The sequence below is a fragment of the Salvia splendens genome, chromosome 2 (genome assembly GCF_004379255.2).
Source record: "Salvia splendens isolate huo1 chromosome 2, SspV2, whole genome shotgun sequence".
Classification (NCBI taxonomy): Eukaryota; Viridiplantae; Streptophyta; class Magnoliopsida; order Lamiales; family Lamiaceae; genus Salvia; species Salvia splendens.
In genome coordinates this window covers 42,146,585-42,168,719 of record NC_056033.1, presented here as the reverse complement: position 1 = coordinate 42,168,719, position 22,135 = coordinate 42,146,585, and the positions used below count along the sequence as shown (strand labels likewise).

General features: G+C 31.5%; 1 protein-coding gene across 1 annotated transcript; it reads right to left on the bottom strand.

Annotated features, from left to right (window-relative positions):
* LOC121792950 (sulfate transporter 3.1-like) lies at positions 1-5,298 on the bottom strand. The gene is made up of 12 exons (XM_042191098.1): positions 4,893-5,298; positions 4,517-4,724; positions 4,038-4,209; positions 3,103-3,168; positions 2,568-2,681; positions 2,090-2,206; positions 1,672-1,798; positions 1,209-1,495; positions 923-1,113; positions 568-653; positions 387-463; positions 1-308 (listed from the first exon to the last, which is right to left on the bottom strand). Exons 1-12 carry the CDS (start codon positions 5,230-5,232, stop codon positions 132-134), a joined length of 1,962 nt encoding a protein of 653 aa, XP_042047032.1. The 5' UTR covers positions 5,233-5,298; the 3' UTR covers positions 1-131.
* Positions 5,299-22,135: the final 16,837 nt, after the last annotated feature.

Below are 22,135 nucleotides of genomic sequence, written 5' to 3'. Positions count from 1 at the left end.
TGAGAGAAACAATGGGAAATCAACCCGATTTCTTGTTAATTAATTTAGGAAGCAATCGAATACACACATGATACAAGCAGGGGAAGAATTTGCCTTCTCACATACAACCTCTTCGTCATACATACATTGTCTCAAACATTATTGCTATATTTCTCAGAATCTTGTGGCTTGCACGTGTGAAGCATGTAATTACAGGCTCCCACAGCTTCTCCGATCGTCAAGAAGATCCATTCTTGTCCCAATGTTTCTAGAAACTTCGATTTATCGAGCTTCTTCATCACCTCCGCCACCGGATTCACCACTACCAACTGTTTATTCAAATTGGATTAGTTCACCTTAATTTAATTTATTCACTAATTAAATTATAGTATGTAGATATTACTTACCTTGAGCCCTCTCCGATCAATAATCTTCTTAATCTCATCCATCATGCTAATCCCACTTGTATCAATGTTTCCCACCGCTGAAAAGGTTACATTTTTATCAATCAATCAAATCAAATCAATTTAAATCACAAATAAGTTCCCTAAAATTGAATTTTGCTCAAATTTCATTATATATACTTACCACTCATGTCGAGCACAACGTACTGCAATCCAGCCTCACCGGAGGCTTTGATCCTCTCTTCTTCCTCGTCGATCCATCTTATAATCCTGAAAAAAACAACGTAGTGTTGAGTATCGAGTCTGAAAGCTAGTTAATCAATACACGACCGCTTCTTAGTTCGTTTTTTTGTCTATATGTATTCACTTTGTCATTGTAAATTATATAATAAAATCTCTAGTTTGGCATCGCCTCAGACACATCGTATCAAGCTGTATAAATAATTCGTACTCTTTTCGTTAATGTCCATGATTATCTACGTTTATTTCCTAACCATAAGGAAACATGCTCATTTTCCTAAATTTGTTTAGTTTTTTACCTCTCTCTCAAGTAGTTGGAATTAGCAAAGTAAATGGGAGCGTCGATTTCAAGAATTAGAACTCCGGGGATACTTTGAGCTTTCTCATAATGATCGATGTTTCTATACTCCTTAGAGCCAGGAAGATTCCCAAGAACTAATGTTCTTGGTCTTGCCACAAAAAGCAAAACCCTAATTATGGAAAGTCCAATCTGCAGTCATTATCAAAGTATAATTAATCATTATTAATCGAAATAAATTATTAAAAATTTTTAAAAAAAAACAAAAGTGTTGTGTGGTTAATTACCGCGAGCATGAGTCCGATCTGAATGCTGCCGAAGACGACGCCGACGTAGGCGGCCATGCACACGAGAAAGTCGAATTTGTCCACGTGCCACAAATGCATCGCTGCCTCGTAGTCGATGAGGCCAAGCATCGCCGCCACAATGATCGCCGCTAGCACCACTAGTGGCGTGTAATGGAACAACGGCGTTAGGAACAACAATGTCGCCATCACCGCCACCGCCATCACTATGTTCGACACCGCCGTCTTGCAACCCGCGTTGAAGTTCACCGCCGACCTCGAAAACGGCCCTGTTTTCAAATTCCACAACAATAAACCACAAATTAAAATCAACATAGAAATTTCTCGGGTTTGGGTGGGCTCGAGCCCACCTTAATAAAAATCGTAATCATTGTAGAATTCGGGTTTGTTAATTTTCATGTTATGTCTCGTATTTAATTAATCCAAATTGGTATAATTAATTTACCTGTGGTAAGATAGCAAGAGGTGCAAGAACCAACAATGTTCATCATTCCAAAAGCAATCATTTCTTTGTTTCCATCAATGTGATAGTTCTTGAACATGGCAAAGCTTCTCCCCACTGCCATACCCTCCTGTCAAACATAAACATAAATAATTTATTAGTATTTCATTAAAATAGAAAGTGATAATTAAATTCAATTTAGAATTTACAATCGAAATATGTACTTATAATGTCAAGTTGCTATAGAAGAATAGGGAACTTTAAGTCAGTCAAGTTGCTATCTTGATGCACTATTTTACTAGGCCATTTTAAAGTCACATCAATAACAAGTGATCCAAAGGGTTTCAAAATTGGGTACCCGCACCCGACATTGTGGGCACCCGCACCCCGATATTCGACAAATTTATGTATGTATACTTACCGCCATCGAAATGATGCCCGTGATGATGCCAGTCTTGATTGCTGTGGGTAGATATCTTGAATCAAAGTTGAGATCCATAAATGAAGGTGGATTTATCCCCTTCTTCAAATGTCCTATCTGCATTATTTAAAAAAATCCATGTAAAAACAATCAATATATTAATTTTGTCCTAGACATGTCCTCGCACATTGCCAAATTTCAACTTCAACATCCTTTTGTTCTTACATATACCTTCCTAATTAAATTAATCAAGTTGTCATCATGTGACATAAAACTATAGTAAATGCCCAACGCTCGATGCAAGAATCATTGTTGGTATATATATTTATGAAAATATCATTTTCGAAATACAAGATGTTTCACGAAGACTATTATTAGACATAATTTGGCATCAACCCGGATAAATAATTCCTTTATTTATTTCATTTATATTCATGATTACTTTTGCGTTTATTTTGTAATAAGAGGAATGACTCACCACTTGGACCCCGTGCTTTTCAGCATGGGTCAAGTACACAAGAATGCTTCCCAATATCACTGATGTTAATGGAGCCATTGCCGATACCCAGAATAGATTTGGCCTCTTCTTGCTCTGCATTAATTAGTAAACAAAATAAATAATTGTTACTACTAATTTCCCTTTTAAAAAGTAATGGAAAAGTGGGATCATGACAAGGCTAATTGACTAGTTTCTCGGAAGAAGACTGAAAATAGCAATTGTTTGACATTTCTACCAAAAAAAAGGTTAAAGTTAATCTTGATCAACCTTTAATTAGTTGGGTTTGAACATGAGGGAATTTGTTAGGACTAATTAAACAAACTTTTAGTGTAGAAATAATTGAAGAGTTCTTGGTGTGTGGGCCCCCTTACGAGGTCACGTGATTCTTTTTTTTCTTGACTTTGTTGTCAATTTAGTTTTGGTAGAACATCCTATCAATAATTTATTTTGGGCATGATATAATCATATAAGTACTGCATATAATAGTAGAAATTAAGTTGAGAGATGAACTTACAAAGTATTTCGAAATTAGGAGATAGAATAGGAAAACAAATCCCAATAGAGCACTTTCCCATCTCCACTGCAAATTACCATAGTCATAGTGAGAAAAAAAATGATATAAAACTAGGTAAAATTATTATGAAATAAAAAACAAATCACAAATACCACGAATGACCTCGACATTCCCAATTCATGGACTCATCTAAATCATCAATACTGTAGGGCCAATTTTTTGTATAATGATAAATAAAATAAAATAAAATAAAATAAAATAAAATAAAAACATCATTGAATTTTCCAGAATTGAAAAGTCATTTTCTAGAGCCGTGACGTGCACAAAGTGAATATTCATTTTAACACAAATTGATAAATATATGGTGAGATATACCGGACAAATGGTCGGATTTTAAAGTTGAGATAAGGAGAGATATCTAATTTGATTTTCAAGAATAAATTCATTAAGCCTAATTGAATAAAATCCCTCGATTAATCTCTCAAATCGGCCAAGAATATATCAAAGATAATCCTAATTAAGTGATTCTGTAGACAAGAGTATATTCACTCGACCCATTAATGAGAAAAGATTTGTGCCATAACTTATCACTATCCAATATTAATAGTCATTGACGCTTTTTTTTAAAGAATATGTTAAGTTTATCCAAAATCATTTAATCATTTAATGAAAATTAATGAATAATCCTAACTAAGCAACATCTAATAATTAATAATTCCTTTTGCTAAGGTTCCTCTTTATCCACCAACCCAATAGAAAAGGGAAAAAGGAAGAAAAGGCAAAGACTAATTTAACTAGACAAACATTTACTAGCAAACAATTTTTTTTCTTTTCCAATGACAAATTCCATCCACACACAGAAGAAATATGGGCATACTACTAGTACATAATTGAGGAGAGAGAAAATAAAATGGAGTATAAAATTAGAATTATACCTCGTGAGTTTGTGTGAAAATAGAATGCAATACATCGATGACGTCAGTCTTGTGAGTAAAATGTTCAAGCCCTAAAACACCTTTCAATTGTTGCAAAATCACAACCGTTGCTGCTCCTGCCATGAATCCTACTATTGTTGCATGTGATAGAAAATCCACAATGAACCCTAGCCTGTCACAAATTAAAGTTTTAAAAACGATGAAATTTGATCAAATTATAGTCCGCGTGATGGTTTTAGAAATAAAGTGAAAAACTATATACTTAAAATTTGTTTGCAATTATGGCACGATGAAAAAATCTAGTGAAATTATACCAAATACGATAATAAAAAAATCTTACACGGACTTATGTGTCCAAATTTTTCAATGTGAAATAATTACGAATAAATCCAAATTCTTTTTTTTTTTCTGTTGTACTTGTATCAAATCACATGGCATATAATATATTATGATTTGAGATGTAACATGCAAATACATACCTGAAAATGCCCATGGCCGCCTCGAAGAGGCCGGCGAAGAAAGTTGCCGTGAAGGCGAGATGGAGATAGAGCTGGGGGTCTTGCTGCGGGTCGACGACTTCCCCGAGCATGGCGGCCGTCAGGAGCGACGCGACAGCCACTGTCCCGACGGCCAAGTCCCGCGAGCTCCCCATTATTGCGTAGATCAACGGCGGAACAAAGCTTGAATCTACACATTAATTACACCACAAATACAGACCAAACATAAGAACTCATCTAAAAAAAATTACTAGTACGTGGTCCCTCACACGTCAGGTGTGTCTTTAAGACACAGCTGACGTGGGACATTAGAGTCTGTAACAGAATCCCCAAAAAAAGACAAAAGTATAACACTCACAAAGGCCAAGAATTGGAGGCAAATTGGCAAGCTTGGCATAGCTGATTCCCTGAGGAATGGCGAGGCTGGCGATGGTGATTCCGGCGATGAGGTCGGCTTTAAAGAAGCCGAGAGTGTAATGGCGGCCCCACTCGATGATCGGGAAGACGTACTGCAGCCCGAGGAGGAGCCGCCGCCGCGGAGGCTGGTTCTTGAACTGGCGGAGGGGGTCGTCCGGGAAGAATGTCTCCTTCAGGGTGTTCTTCAGCGACGTCGAGAACGGCTGTCGAGGCGGGATCTCCACGCGGTGCCCCGCGGTGGCGCCGCTGTAGTAAGGGTCTACGTGATCGGCGGTGCCCATTTTTTTTTGTGTGCGTGTGAGTTTTTTTTCTTGGCTTTGGAAGGTTTTTTCTTTTTTCTCTTGATTTGGATTAGTTTTGTGTGTTTGAGTGAAGAATGGTGTTTATATAGGCATGAAATTGAGTGCTTTGTGGGGCCCCACACACGCACATACTGAAATTTTATTTTGAAAGAAATTTTTTTGTCAAAGAGTGGTTATTTTAATCTTCAATTTATAAGTATATATTTGAAGGGGTGTTTTTGAATTAATTGTTAGAGTTAATTATTTATAAAACTATGAATTTTATAAAATTCTGATTTTATTATATTTTTTAAAGTGTGAATGATACATTATGAGGTTTTACTAAATTCTAAATTTTATAATATTTTTTAAATTTTCATTTTATATAGGTATAAAATTGAGTGCTTTGTGGGGCCCACGTGATAAAATTTGAAATTTAAAGAAAATGTGTGTTAAAGAGTGGTTATTTTTACGGATAACTGCCTTAAAAGTCATCAACTTTGCCCGAATTTCGGTTTTTTCTACTACCTATAAAATTGGCGTATAAAGTCACCAACTTTGACGGGTCGCTGGTATCTCCCAAATTGACCCAACCAGGTGTTTTCCGGCAACTAAGTATCCTATGTGGCATGCCTGAATGTTGACGTGGAATGCGAGAAACAGTTGCACAATTTTGACCCTTTTAATGTCTTCATTTCCACTAATTAAATAATCCAATCCTTCTTAAAAGTTAAAACCCCTCTAATTAAAATATTTTTTAATCTCTCTCTCTCTAAAGCTTAATCTCTCTTGTTTTGCCAACTTCCTAAATTAGGTTTTTCAGTTCTGCAGCAACAGCATACTTCAATCGAAAACTGCACGTTCTAATTTGTTGCAATCAAATTGAAGGAGCCAAATGAGACAGCAGCGATTATGTGCAGCCGCGACTTGCCAAAGAGGATGGAGAATTACAATCAAGGAGATCTAACCGACATAATCAGAGCCACTGGAGGCGCCAATCCGCCAGCTGAACCCCCCCTGCCGCAACGGAGTGGCAGTTTCCGACCAACTGCAATCTCATGTCAATAATTTTGTTTTTTAATTCCCCGTTATTTTTGCGGTGGCGAGATCCGGATCTAGGGTTCGGCAATTGTGCCTGAGGATGTGGTGGCAGAAGAGGAGATCGGCGGGGAGAATTGATTGGTGTGGTACCAGGATTTGTGGAGATCGGCGGGGAGGGTGCGGCGGAACTCAGAGGCGGCGCGGCCGTAGCTGTGGTTGGAGATGATGTCGCATTCCCAATTCCAGAAGTCGAGTTCGGTGCAATTGGGGACGACGAGGTCGCGATTGAAGGATGGGGGAGGTCGTAGGAGAAGACGCCGCCGGAGGGGCAATCGTCGGTGTATAGGGCGGGGGGAGGCTTCGGGAGGGTGGTGGTATTGGAGTGAATCGGGACGTAGCGGACGGAGGGGGAGGGGAGGAGGAGCGGTCGGTGAAGCAGAGGGGGGAGTGCGGGCGATGGAGATGATGAGGGCTTGGGCCCAAAGGAAGGCGATGAAGAGCCAAAAACGGGGGTGGGAGGAAGACGATGAAGGCTTGGGGGTGGGAGGAAGAAGATGAAGGCTTGGGCCCTAATTGTTTTTTTAATTTTGTTTTTTAAGTTTATTTTTTTTATTGCACAGTCAATAATTGTTGCACATGTCAGCCGCCACGAGACGCCACATCAATTAAGTACGACACGTCAGCGCACTCTTTCGCCGGAAAAACCATCATGGGAAATCGGCGACTGAATGCAAAGTTGGTGACTTTATACGCCAATTTTATAGGTCGTGGGAAAAACCAGAATTCGGACAAAGTTGGTGACTTTTAAGGCAGTTATCCCTTATTTTTATCTTCGATTTTTGTACATAAAAATTTGAAGGGGTGTTCTTCAATTATTTATTTTTAATTTTGTTTTATGGAGTTTATCATATATGGAAGGAAAGTTCTTATCGCTATCCAATAACTAATTATAAGGATATTGTTTCTAGCCATTTTCACTAAATCCCACATTTTCAAAATGCGAAAAGGAAGGTTGACAAAATTTGACCGAATCACTCTGATAAGTCGTCTTGTTTTTGGATTCTACTATCATGTATGATAAAATGGCCGGAAGGGATCAATCACCTTATACTTGTATAAGTATACTACATTTCTTAATACACTATTAAAAATTTGATAAATGGATCTCATTTTATGGAAATAAAAGTTATTGCATTCCATGTGGATTTTCTTTATAATAAAAAAGTAAGGACTTCAATTCCAACTTTCCTAATATATCTTCTACTACACTAATACAAAAATAATAAAATTCAACTTTTCCAAATTTCATTAATTTTTAAAATTAAAATATAATAGAAATAAAATAAATAATGATAAAAAATTATCGCCAAGTCGTATAAGATAGGATGTGCCTAGTATTTAGCATTTAAAGTTATTTTCTACTTATTACAATATGTGCATTTTATAAATTAAGTTTGTATAAGTATCAATTTTATTATAACTAATCATCAAAATATTAGTAATTTAGTATTATTAATTTACGCAAAAATTGTATCAATTTTATTAAAATGAATCATCAAAATATTAGTGCTATTAATTTACACAAAACTTGTGTCATCGTGCATATGGCCTTTTCTATTGTTTTCAATTTTTATTATATTATTTAAAAAATAATATAATATTTTTTCCCCATTTTCTGTATAGCTCATAAGTATAAACAATTTTATTAGTATTCATTTTATTCAACGAATATTATTATTTCAGTTAATTATTAATACTTTTTAAATAATTTTTTTAAATATGGTAATTGCTCACAATTTTTATTACTACAATAGTATAAAATAGACATATGAGCAGTTTTTATAAAAATAAAAGGACTAAAATTTCAATATTCTTATACTAATAAAATATGTTTAGTTATTTATTTTCAATATAAAAAACAATGAAATTTGGAAAAATTGAAATTTTATTTTAGATTAGTGTAGTAGATGATGTATTAGGAAAGTTAGAATTGAAATGTTATTGTTTATTGATAAAGAATATCCACGTGGAATGCAATAACTTTTATTTCTATAAAATGAGATGCATTTGTCAATTTTTTAATAGTGTATTAAGAAATGTAGTATACTATGTATGAGGTGATCCCTTATGTAAAACGGCATGCGGGTCGAATAGATAATTAGAAATGATTAATACAAATTTATAAATTTTGGTGGTAATGAAAATCATGCCAATTTAGGGAAATATAATACGTACCTAACAGTTGGATTCGATGCAGATATTTAATTCATAGCATATACAAAAATTTAAAATTAAATTTGAAGTTGACATCCAATCATACATTTCCAATTGTTGCAATATTGTCTATCATTCAAGCTTATGATTTAATGAAGAAACTGATATGTACTGGCAATTCAGTTACAACTTATAAGAGTTTGATTCAATTTTTAATTTGTGCCTAGCTTTTTAAAAGTGTTTGGCTCAGAGATATCCCCTAATTTTTGCTCTTTCGTTACTGCATTTTTTCATTATAATTACAATCGATATCTAATATACGACTTTTATCCCCTGCCGATTTACTAATTAATAAAAAATAATGCTACAACATGTGCTACTTTTTTTTTATATAGAATACTTACTTTTTGTACAAGTTAATTTGGCTACTTAGCCATTTTTTGGCTTACATAAAAAAAATGATCGTCCAAGTCGATGGTTAGGAAATTACGTTGTCGAAATTATAAATGAAATTATATATACATTATTTGATATGAGAGCTTGATTATGTAACTATCTATGTCTTTTATTTGTTACTTTTAGCTATTTATTTATTCGTTCTGGACTAATTCTTTTAGAAAGAACCAAAAATAGGGTGTGTAGGGTACGTAAGGTGTTTATGGAATACAATTTATCTCACAAATTTTCAATTTTGTCTACAATAGGGTGTGTATATCAATAGAATTAGCTATCAAAGTATAAAAGAGTCGACTACAAAACTGAATTTTTAAGGTTGAATCTTTGCGGTACCTAAAAGAAGTTATTGTGGAAGTTCTTTGAACTTGCACTTTGCACGTTTGAGATGCTTTTGCACTTTTATAACCAGTTATCGGATAAAAATGCCCCTAAATCTATAATGGTCATTTTTATAAATATCAAATCAATTCATATTTTCAATTGATAGTTTGATCATTGTTTCTTCTTTGTTCTTTTTAAAATATGCAATTTTGCATAGGAGAACTAAATGTAAGAGATAAAGGAATTAAAAAAAAGAGGAAAAATCAGATTTTTTTAAAAAAAAAAGAGAAAGAAACATCGGTCAAACCATTAATTGAAAAGATGAATTATTTGACGTTTAATGAAAACAGCACTCAGTGGGAAAGAGATATACGGAAATGTCTCTTATAGGTCTGGGAGCATTTTAGTCCGAAAATTTGTTGAAAAATACAAAAATCACTAAATGTACAAAGTCGAAAATTCAGAGACCTTTCGCGATATATTCTTTAAGGGCCGAAAAGATTCAACCTAAAATGTTCAAATCTTTATTAAGTAGTTCACTATATATAAAAAGGTTTGTAAATAGATACTAAAATGCTCACAAATTGTGGTTGGATGCAGATCCGCCGTGTTTGAGATCAAGGGAAGAGCACTTAGGAGGTGTTCAGTTGGCAAGATTAAATCTCATGATTAAATATGTATCATGTTTGGTTCATAAGATTGAACCATTCAACTTAATCCTAGATGGATAGTCTCATGATAATTAGTCATAGCATCCCCTCCAACTAAAATAATCTCACAACTTAATCTTAGATGGATAGTCTCATGATATTAGTTATGGCAACCGAACGCCACCTTAGTGTACATGTTATGTAAATTGAATTTTAAATAGAAAAGTTACAAATTCAATTAACAAACAACATAACGTACTACACATTTTTTTCTACATGTTTGTTAATTGAAATTTAAATAGTTACTACGTATGTATACCACCATTAAATTCATTGCACTACTATCAAGAAATTCTATGAGTAGCCGTATATAACTTTATAGTGTGTGTGACTTTTTTCTGGTCAATTGTTTACACACATGGTGATACGGGAATGGATCCCCTGCTGTGGCAAATTGCACAGTAGGGGCTGCTGTCTATAAAAAGCAGAATTTTGAACACAAAACGCATGTCATTGATTTCATATGGATAATTTGTTTTCTTACGTTTTTTTATTGCTACTAAAAAGCACAGTATTGCATCCATTTTCACAATTATATAATTTAATATGCATGCCATCTTTATTTTTTCTTTCATGGTTAATAATTTATATAAGTAATGTTTTTAAGACAGCTAATTAATACTAATATCTTTCATGTTAATTTCATTTCAGTAATTATTTTATTTTAGAATGATAGTTGAGTTCATTTATTTGTGATTGGATTTTGTAGTAGTGTGTTTCAAGGACTAAAACTATTTAAGATAAGAATAAAGATTAATGAATGTTTAAAAGAATAAAATATTATTTTCTGAATGACAAATGTTTTTTCTGTACAGCAGGATATGATAATCATATTTCGGAATGATAATCATAACTATATTATTTTTAGTTTTGTTGTATTCAAAACATGAAAAATGTAAGAAAAAAATAAAATGATGAAAAAGAAAGAAAGAAAACGACATACGTTTAATACTTAAAATAATTATCAAAATGAAAGATATTAGAACTAATTAGCCGTAAAAAAATAACCTATAAAAATAATTAACAAAGAAAGTAAAATTAAAGCTGACAAAGTGATATAACAATAAATAAATGCAAGGATAATAAAATAATGCATATAAACATATGAAAAATCAACTACCTGCGTTTTATAGTCAAAATTCTGCGTTTTGTATACACAGCAACCCCTGCTGTGCAATTTACCACAGCAGGGGATCCATTCCCGCTTGCTACTTAGATGGAAATGCATGTGTTTTACCTTTTAAATGTTCAAAAATAATTCGTGGATGCCTACATAGATGACATAGTTTATATGATTTTATTTCTTATTTAGTTATGTTGAAGTTTTGGAGATGAATTTTTATGAGATTTTGTACATATTATATTCTCGTGAGAGATATCAAAATCTAAAGACAAATAAATATGAATAAGGATAAAATTACAAATTTGTAGACTTAGGCTGCACCTCACGTCAACCACCTCTTGCCTCTTATACAGTTATACTCACTAAATTGACGACTCAATTCCAGTTTTCGGCAAATCGTAACTAGTCTGACAGTGTCGAGAGCATGAATCGGACTAGACGATTCCAGATTGAATCGAACCTTCGATTCAATTAAAATCGGACATCATTCATGATTTCGGTTCTGGACCGAACCGTAGACCCAATGAAAACCGGGCATCACGATTAACTTAATAAAAAAACATATGATCGCAATTTGATGGGGCTTTTTTTCTAATTCAGAGAATGCTTTCAATACGCACTTCATTTTTTGGCTTGAAAACGACTATAAGTACTTATGTAGTTATTTTCAGTTGCACATTCCACATGTTACTATATTTCCTCCATAAACACATTATTTGTACATTTATAATTTTATTATAGTAGTATATCATTATTCAGGTAACCTATCCCTCTCGGATCTATTATTGTGGGTCAGGTTTGGATCCACACCTGACCCGAGTCCACATATGCGTTCCATGTCATCTTATTTTTTTAACACCAATTAATAATAATACTAATGATTAATAATAAGTGATCAAGTATTTTTATGCGTGGGACCTTTGCATTATTAATTGGAAAAATAATTAATCATTGAAGAAAACTCCAATTTCGTCACTCTGATTTAGAACGATTAACAAAGGGCCACATGATTTGAAATCATTCGACAATCTTCTCACGATCGATTTAATATCACTTCTTAGCAATATGTCTACTAGGGTCTAGGTCTATAATCGTTCTAAAATAATACGACCTTCTTTCCATATTAATTACTCCGTTTCTATGGGCACAAGAAAAATAAGAAAAACATATTTTATAATATAAATTTAAAAAGAATAAAGTAAATATACATAATAACGTAAGAAAAATAATAGAGAATATAGTGGAAACTAGTATAGTAAATAGGAGTGAGAGGATAGAAAAATTTTGTATCAAAGAGAAAATGAGTCAATTAACTTCGGATGTTCTAAATAGAAATATGAGTCAACTAACTTGAGCTTAGCGAATAACTGGATCATTTAGAAGAGAATATATGTTTGTATCGAGGTTAAATCTATCTTTACCAAATCAATGATAATCAATATAGATTTAATCAATTTAAAATAATTTTACAAGTCAATATAATTCCTTACATTAGATCGACCTTGTCGAATGTCAATATTCACATTGCTCACTAGTCACTATTGACATCTTTCTTGGACCACCACTCCACGGGCTATTATTTCAAGTTGTCAAATCTCTAAATAAAAGCATCATTATTATAGATCAAATATAAAAACTTATTCCAAAAGATTGATATATATATATATATATATATATATATATATATATATATATATATATATATATATATATATATGAAGGAACTCATTTGAAATTAACCTCATATCTTGACTATAATTTTTTACTCGACTTTCGATTTCTATGATCCATAAATTAATCTCTAAGTAGTAAAACAACTTTAAAATAATTTAGTCCTAATATCTTATAGTACTACTAAAAAGAGTATTAAAATATTGTCAACATATTCGTCGTAGTCAAAGGTATACATCTGCGAAATGTCACGGGCGCAAGTTTGTTTCCCACTAGATGACACGACGCCGTTTAATTAAACAATACCTTAATCTGCCTAAACCCTACTAATTATCTTGTCTTTGTGCTTCATTATTTTAATAATTATACCTAATTACCTAGCACAACTATAATACATCACGAATCATTTCTGTTTTTGAAAAAATAACATTTTCTCTCTTCATCTCTCTTATTTTATTAACTATCTCCACCTAACACACAATTTTTAATTTTCATGCTGAAAGCAATTTCTCAATTAACAAGGAACGAATGAAGTATTTCTAAATTTCTTCATCTTATCATCTTACAATTCGATTATCGTGATATTCTAGCAAAAGTTATCGTATCTTGTACTCCTATAATATTATGGAGTCAATTGTTAAGTATTGCATGTTTATCAATATCCTAGTAGAAGTTTTTGTAGATTGCATGTGTTTTTCATCGAATTAAATGGTTAATTGGTGAACAAAAGTTCAGGACAACGATCAAGAATTAACAAAGTTATTGAGACGAACACTGAGAAGTTAAAATGGTGAGGCACCCGATTTCACTAGCAAACTATTACAAGGACATAAAAAATATGTGGACATGTAGCGGGAAATACAAAAGACCTTATTTTAACAGGGTGGGATCCTCTGCTGTGCTGAAAGCCCCTGCTGCTCCATGCAAACTATTAAAATAGTGAGTATCTAATAACAAAGACAGAAAAAAAACTACCTATAAATTTGTTTTTTAGTGAGTATGGCTTGTTCATGCCCCTTTATACACTATTATTCTAGTATTCATTCTTAAATCATTTTTTTTCTTATCTTGATTTTATTACATATGATGAACACAAATGGAACCAATATGTTTTCTCCTTGTGAGCAATCACGGGCGAAGAACAGTAGAAAAAAAAGAAAACGCTGCCGAAAGTGGAAAAGAAGAAGAAAAATTAGTGGAATAATTCATACTTAATTATCACTAATAAGTAAAATTTGACTTTTTAGTGGAATTTAGCAAATTAATCGAATTGGAGATTAACTACTTTCTGATCTCATGCATCACGAGGAATCGAGGATTGCCGGATAATGACTTGAACTGTTCATTTATCTATGTTTTCTTATTTACGTATCAGTTTTAGATAGATATTTTATTTTATTATTTTTATAATTGTTTATTTTATGCACCGTTTGCTAGTTGGTCGTTTTTTGGCTTAAGCATTTAGTATCATCAACAAAAAAATTACACTGGCGATGAATTTTTACCCTATTTGTATATATATATACTCTTCCTATATAAATGCACACACATTTTAATGGTGTCAATAAGAATTTATATAAAACTTTTCTAAATATATTGGTCTTCTATATCTGGTCAACTAATTAGCTAAAATTGGAGTTGAAAAGTAAATCACTTAATTGAAAATTGAATCAAGCCAATTCCTAATTTTTTTCATAATTAAAGGAAAGAAAACAAAATGACAGTCTATATTTAAACAAGATTCCTTTGTGGTAAGATTTAAAACTCATTCCCTTTTAAAAAAAATAAAAATAATGAGATTGAGCATATAATATTTTTTTTAAAAGGGCGACACATATATGTATTGAGTTTAGCTCAGCTGAAATGTGTATTTTAAGGTGGAATTTAATTAAATAATTTTTTGGTTATGGACTAGGAATTATTACCATACACGTGTTGGCACCAACTAATGAATTACATATCTATAACTTTGCTGTCTGGATAAAACCTTCTCAAGTTAAAAAGTTCCTAGTTAGTACCTAGTTATTGAGTATCATTAACTAATTTATCTCTAAATATTCATATCATGCGTCAATTATTGGGTATTTTGTAGATGAATAATTGCGTATAAAATCAACAATTTCATCATTTAGCTTTTTAGCATCTAATGATTACTCTATAGAGATGAACCAAATACGACTACGATTTTACAACGGTAGTCATATTTTTACATTTTATATTATAATGTAAGCCAAAATCGATCTATCTGTCACTTTTTTAAAAGTTTTTTGTCCTAATAGGGTGAAACATATTTTTCATTATTAATAATTTTAATCAATTTTTTCTTACTTCTCTTATATTTAACTACTTATTTTATACTAAACGTTTATTATTTACTATCAAAATTATTAGTAGTGGAGGGAGGATTACAATATGTAGATTGGAAAATAATTTTGACATAAATTTAGTTAGTACTCCCATGATAATTAACTGTATATGTCGTTCATATATATAATAAGAATTATTATAAGATTGTGAAATCATTGTGAAAATTAATAAATTCGTTATGAAAAAATAATGGACCAATTAATCGTAATACTAGTGCTCTGCATGATATTCAAATGCACCAAGTGATAGAGAGGCAATGCTTGAAGTTAAAGATCTCGTGGTCGAGTTCTTCGTGGCGTGATCTTTAAATTCAAATTATTTATCCATAAAAAAAAGTGTATTTTGATTGAAATAAATATGGTAAAATGATGAATTTGTTTAGAAAAGAAGAGGTTAATGGCAAAAAAATAGTATCAATTATAGTGTGGTGGAAAAAATACATGAAATTTTAGTTTGTAATCAATTTTCCACGATAAAGTATTATAGCAAAATTAAATCTTATGTGGTGGTGGAAATTTTAAACACCTTGGAGTCGGCGTGATAAAGTTTGTGTCAAAATGGTAAATTAACACATCTAAATGATATTGTTTTGGTGATTAATTAGGTGTATCTTAATATACATACTCTCTAGTTCTATACAAATATAATGAATTTTTTTCTTATTTATCTCATAGAATAGTTCATATTCATTTATGGAAAATTTTCCCTCTTTTCATTTATAGGTCTCATCATGCACAATAGTATTTCAACTACTTTTTCACCTTCTCTTTTACTTTATTAATTACGAATTAAAATCCATATTACTCAAATGATTTAGTTCTATTTAATGTATTTTTTAACGAAGCAACATAATATTAGTCTAGTTAACAATTCAAATAACTAGCTCAGACCAAGACGATTTCGTTTTGAACATTTCAACATGTCATATTGGATTCAATTTGATCGATTTCTACCTTTTTATATCTATTAATAATTTCTTTTTTCTTCTACCAGATTAAAGTGCAGATTGCTATTGAGACCTTTGAGCATAAAAAAGGCAATCTTATTTCCATGTGCTTGCGAATGAAAATCCACTTAGTGGTCTATAATATATAGTTAATTGAGCCTATATTTTGCTCCCTTTTCTCAAGCATTGAATTTTATATTCAACTATGTAACAATTTAACTTTGGATCTTATACCCGCCACGAATATAAAAATGAACTTTTCTTGATTTTTATCCAAGTGTGCGTTTTCCATCACACCCTCACAGCACTAAGGTGAAAATTGTATAATCAATTTAAAATAAATTGAGATTAATCAAGATAGATGATCTTTTTCATGTCGACATGATACACTTGTATAATTTCAACTCGTTTTGTTTTATCCAAGTTTTGTAGCAGGTATTATCAAGGTAGTGATAAAATATAAATTCTATATATAGTATAAACTCTATACTTTTTAATACAGTGTCAATACAACATTAATATAATGTCTAACGCATTATAAAATTTCAAGACTTTGATGTAAATACAATGTCAACACGATGTCAATCGTTAGACATTGTGTTGACATTTTCTGTTGTCGTTATTTTGTCATCTGTTGTCATTTTCTAACAGTCCAGATCATAGTTCAAATTCGTACAATACTTAGAGTTTGTATTTGATTACATCCCGATATTATTATTATAAAGTATTAGATTCAATTAAATAAAATATTCAATTAAAAAAGAATGACATCAAGTTGAGAAATAATGATTTACAAAGTTGAAATGAGAAACATAATCTAAAATTTATTAACCCAATCAAATGGAAAGGTAATTATACATAACAGAATAAATCCCACAAAGATAATGACTTTCCGAGTGTTGGAAACATCACTAAAACATGAGACAAAGATAGCCACTTGATTTAATTATACATATAAACGTTAAGTGTGATATATATTGCAAACGAGTTGTTTTGAAATTCTAAACTTATTATAATTGAGTTACTACAACACTCCTTATTCGTTTATTTCAGTTTACATTCCGAGAAATTATTGAGGCTCGAAACAATATTGTGAGAAATATAAATATTAACATCGACTCCACTATAAACGAGTCAACCTTGATCTAATTCTCAACACATGTTGATATTACAACATTAAATTAAGCCATATTATTATGAGAAATTGGACTTGGAACGTGTTTTGTCACTCTCATTATCATTCTTTATGCGCAATGCGTCACAAATAAAAAACCAAAATTATTGAGTCTAAGTCAATGCAGATTAATGATTGGCGTTGATGATAAAAAGAGTAAAATGATAGCAACCTAGTCGTCGTGTATTATCCACAAAACCACTTCATTGATTAAAAATATAGGATTAATTAATGATATTGTAAGCTTATTTTAGTTAGGGTTTCAATATTGTAGATATAATCATTTTTTATGATGCTCTTATTTGGTCCTTAGTAGTAATCATGGTCAAGGCAATATATATAATGTGATTATTAAATGTTTAAATGTTGGGGAATTTTTGTTAATTAATTGTACAATTACCCATGCATCATATGCTAGTGTATTCTATTAATTTGAGTAACTAAAAAGGACTTGAACAAATAATATTAGGGTGAATGCCTGAATGATAAAGTTGAAGGCTTTTCCAACAAGGCCAACAAACTATCATACTAAAAATAGATTCGATTCGATTTGCTCGATCCAAGCTTAAATATTTCTTAGTCCCCTCCAACAAAATTCTAGCTCCGTCATTGCACCTATTAATCCAAAAAATTAACCAATCATCAATTTAAAACTTTTGAACTCATACCCGTGTCAAAACGGAATCTATATATACCAGATTCAGTTTTGACACGAGTATAGCCATTAATCCAAAAATCAACAAAAAAATTGAATCCATACGTACCAGTTGACTTCTTGAATTTGTGTATCAAATCTCATTTTGTAAATTTGGAATTGGAAGGCACAATGAGTAAGTTCCCCATTACTGCACTAATTATACAACATTATTGTACTCCAAAAAAACTGTTTATGCAATTGTGTTGTTGTTAACACTATTTCATGATATCCATTTTTGTGGTAATAAATGATTTGATTCATAACATGACATGTGATATTTCATGGCCCTCCATCACCAACTGTTACACCATATATTAACCACTGTTGACTTCCATCATCAATCACCAAATGAGCATATATTTTTCTAGTAGAAATGAATTCTTGCTTTTTAATTATGGCTTCTTGATTTTTCTTACAATTATGGGTGGAATTTTCAGTTTAAATGAGCACATTCTTTTCTACAACCTTATATTTGAGATCCACTTATCCTACTTTTTGGCAATCCATGTGTGACATACATCCACTTTTTTTTAGTTTAATTTTTACTATAAATTAAGATTGATGTATTCAACTAGGGTGTATATATACTTATTTTTATTTTTTTAACTGTCAGTTAATAATTTGTTGTTAATATATGTACTTCAAAATTAGGACTTATTCGTTCTTAAAATTTTAATGAATAATAATTTGGGATTATTAGACCATAATTAATGGATTTTATTTGTCTCTCCTAAAATATTTGTCTCATGTGGAGTTGTTGTGTGATCAACCTCTCTCCGGTGGAAATCATTGACAGATAAGGTCATGTTGCGTTATTTACGTTTTCGTGTTTTATGTATGTTATTTTTCTTTTCTAATGGTTTTGGTTTGAGTAATTTTATTTATACGTTAATTTTTTTTAGCATTTTGTTAATGTCTATGAACTGTTAATTTTATGTACCACTGGTAACCATGTTATTGGTTTAGTTCATGTCACTTAATTAGTGGATCAAGATGATTGTTCACTTTTTAAAAAATTTAGATTGTTTTGCAGTATAATTTGACAATTACGATTACCAAATTTACTAATACTTAACAAATAACAATAAATCCGTCTTTAAACGTTTATCCAAATAAGGCCAAACATGGAAAATATTATTTAATTACATTTATGACACTTGTCCATTGGATACTAATTGGCCAATATCAATTTAAGGGCAAAACTAGGGCCGAGTAAATATACCGAAAAAACGGTATAGCCATCGTATCGTACTGAAAACATCAAATTTTTGGTATACCAAAATTTTCGGTACGATACAATACCCTATCATAAATTTTTGATACGATAACGATATGAATTTTCTTATACCGCGGTATACTGTTTTATATCGAATTTTTGATATATGTCGATATTATCGGTATACCGAAATATATCGAAAAACAATACGTATTGAATTATCGATACATACCGTTTATACTTATTATAATAATAATATAATTTATTTTTTAAAGATTAAAAGTTTAAAATCATATATAGATATCCATTTAATTTATTTATATATTCACAAAATATTTATTGAAAACCCTAAAATCATAAATATATATCCGTTTAATATTGATATACCGTTCAGAACGGTATACCGAAGTTCGGTACGATATACCGAAATTTCGATACGGTGACGGTATAGATATTATCCATACCGAAATTTCAGTATACCGAAACTTTCGATACAGTAACGATATGAAATTCTTTCATATCGATATTTTTGATACGATAACGATACAAAATTTTCGATACGATATATCGTATCGACCCACCCCTAGGCAAAACCACTTTAGTCACACCGTGAGAGTGGTCCGGCTGCAAATGTAAACGATTTTGTTTGTCTCTTTTTTTATTATTATTGTGAAATTCATCTATGTAATTAACCGATTGATTTCATGTAGTACGATAAATTACTTCTATTTGGTAAAGCCCAATTCAAATTTAGGAGGTTGACTTGTGAAATTGACAGCCCTTATGTACATGTGTGCCCATTGCCCATCAAAATTAATATCCATGGATTTACTAGGGACATGGGCAAATATTTGGTACATCTATATTTTATAGGAGTATCATCTCATAGTATATTTTGGAAAATAAATAATGAAGTCATAATATTCAAAGATTATCAACCCAACTCGGAGATGAAACAAGAAGAATTTTTTAGAATTAATATGTGGATTAACGAATGATGCCCATAATTTCCTTTTTCGTTGAGATAGATTAATGAAGACTTCACGGATTTTAGACATTGGCATTGAGGTTTGAAACTTCAAAGAGCTTGTTCCTTGATTCCAAGTTCGTGCCCCGGTCCTTGGTTGTTTGGTTTTGGTATTGTTCGGGTTTGGTGTCTCTATTGTTAGTGTCAATTGAGATTGATAGTTTCTTGTTAGTTTTGAGAGTTTTGTTTTTTGGTCTCAAAAGGCAAGTTTGTATAGGTCTATAATGCCCTACAAACTGCTAGTTAGTTCGCTTGTTGGTCCATGATATACATCGGTTATAACCATTCTATCACTCAATAAAATAACAAAAAAAGAATTAATTGTTCGTTATTAGTCTCAACACTAAGTGAAACTACTAGGTTCAAGATTTCACATAGAATGAAATCATTTTCTAACAAATATATATGTCACGGTTTTGACATATTTTTTAGGTAGGTTCTTGTCTTGAATTTCAACGTGAAATATAGGTAGTCTATCCATATATATATATTCATCGATTTGTTTCATGCTTGTCGATAATATTATTCCTTCGATCAATAATCCATATAGAAAATGCCAATAGATGCATGGATATTCTAGTTGCTTTTTAGTTGTCTAGTCTTTGCCATTTCGTCATATAATTTCTTCAAAAGTTTTCTCTTCACATTAAAATAATCATCATTTCAAGCCTCATTATGTGGTAAACTCCATCCAACATGTCAATTTTGTGTTTTGTGCTCTCTATTATTGCACCCCTTTATTCTATCAAGTCTATGTCTCAAATATATGGTATTCAATATCTTGCTTTTTCTTTATCACTTCTTCCCCATCTCGAATATTTGTGTAAACATCAATATATGTCTATATTAAACTAACCCTTTCTATGAAAGCACGCTACTACCTTTGTATGTAAAAAATACAGACTTAATTAGTAGTAGATTTTACAAATTTTAATGTAAAATTAGAAAAGCAATAAAGAGAATAAGAGAAAGAGAGACTAGAGAGTCCAGAGCCTTTGTCCTAGCGGCAAAGAGCTTAGATATTATTATATGATGTGCCGAGTTCGAGTAAAAAAGAAAAAGAAAAGAAAAGAAAGAGATACTTGAAATTTATTACTACCTCCATGAGAGAAGAATTGGTAAAGTATGAAAGATAAAGAGAAAATTGGGTAAAGTAAGAAAGAAGAATAAAAAAAAGAAGTGAAGGTAGTATTAGTGGAGTGTGGAGTCCACTTTCTAAAATCAAAAGTTTTCATTTTGAAGGGACAGGCCAACATGGAAATTGTTTCTATTTTTAAGGAACTTGATATAGTATAAATAAGTAGAGATTAATTTTTGTTGAACATTTAAATAAAAAATATGAATATTTTTTTGTTGACTTAATTAAGTTTAGTCAAAAAGGGCTGGTCAAAAAAATTTACTAATATAGAAAACCAATAAAGTTATTTTAAGCTTTTTTGAGTGACAATAAGATATTCCACGATCAAGTATGGGTTGGGCCTGCCGTCTATATTTAGCAGAAACAAATTTTGAAGTTATCTTTTTATTTCGATATTGCATTACGATGTGTATTCAATTAATTGGATTGGACTCCGAAAATAAATAAAAGTTTTCAGTAATATGCAATATCATGCGCTTGTTAATATGGAATAATATAACGTCAGTTTTGGGCCTCAAACATGGGCTCTGAAAATATCGGGGGCCCATAACCAATACATGTTGACATACATTATGGGTTGTTATAGTGCAATTGTTGGTGTGGTTGTAGGCCTATTAGCTAAAAATAGTTTCCAGCCTGAATGAACAAATGGAAAAATGATAAAAAAAAGTTTTATATTAGTATTATTTTTAATACTATTGACTTTTTCCTAATTGATTGACAGGCACCTCAGAGAATTTATACTAAAATATATAATGCACCGGAATAAAGTAAACTAGAGAAAATAAATTGGGTAACAAGA

Coding starts and splice junctions, on each gene's coding strand:
- LOC121792950 (XM_042191098.1), bottom strand. CDS start 5,232: ATGGGCACCGCCGATCACGTAGACCCTTACTACAGCGGCGCCACCGCG. Junction 654..922: donor TCCAACTACTTGAGAGAGAG/GTAAAAAACTAA, acceptor TGTTTTTTTCAG/GATTATAAGATGGATCGACG. Junction 464..567: donor CGTTGTGCTCGACATGAGTG/GTAAGTATATAT, acceptor TAACCTTTTCAG/CGGTGGGAAACATTGATACA.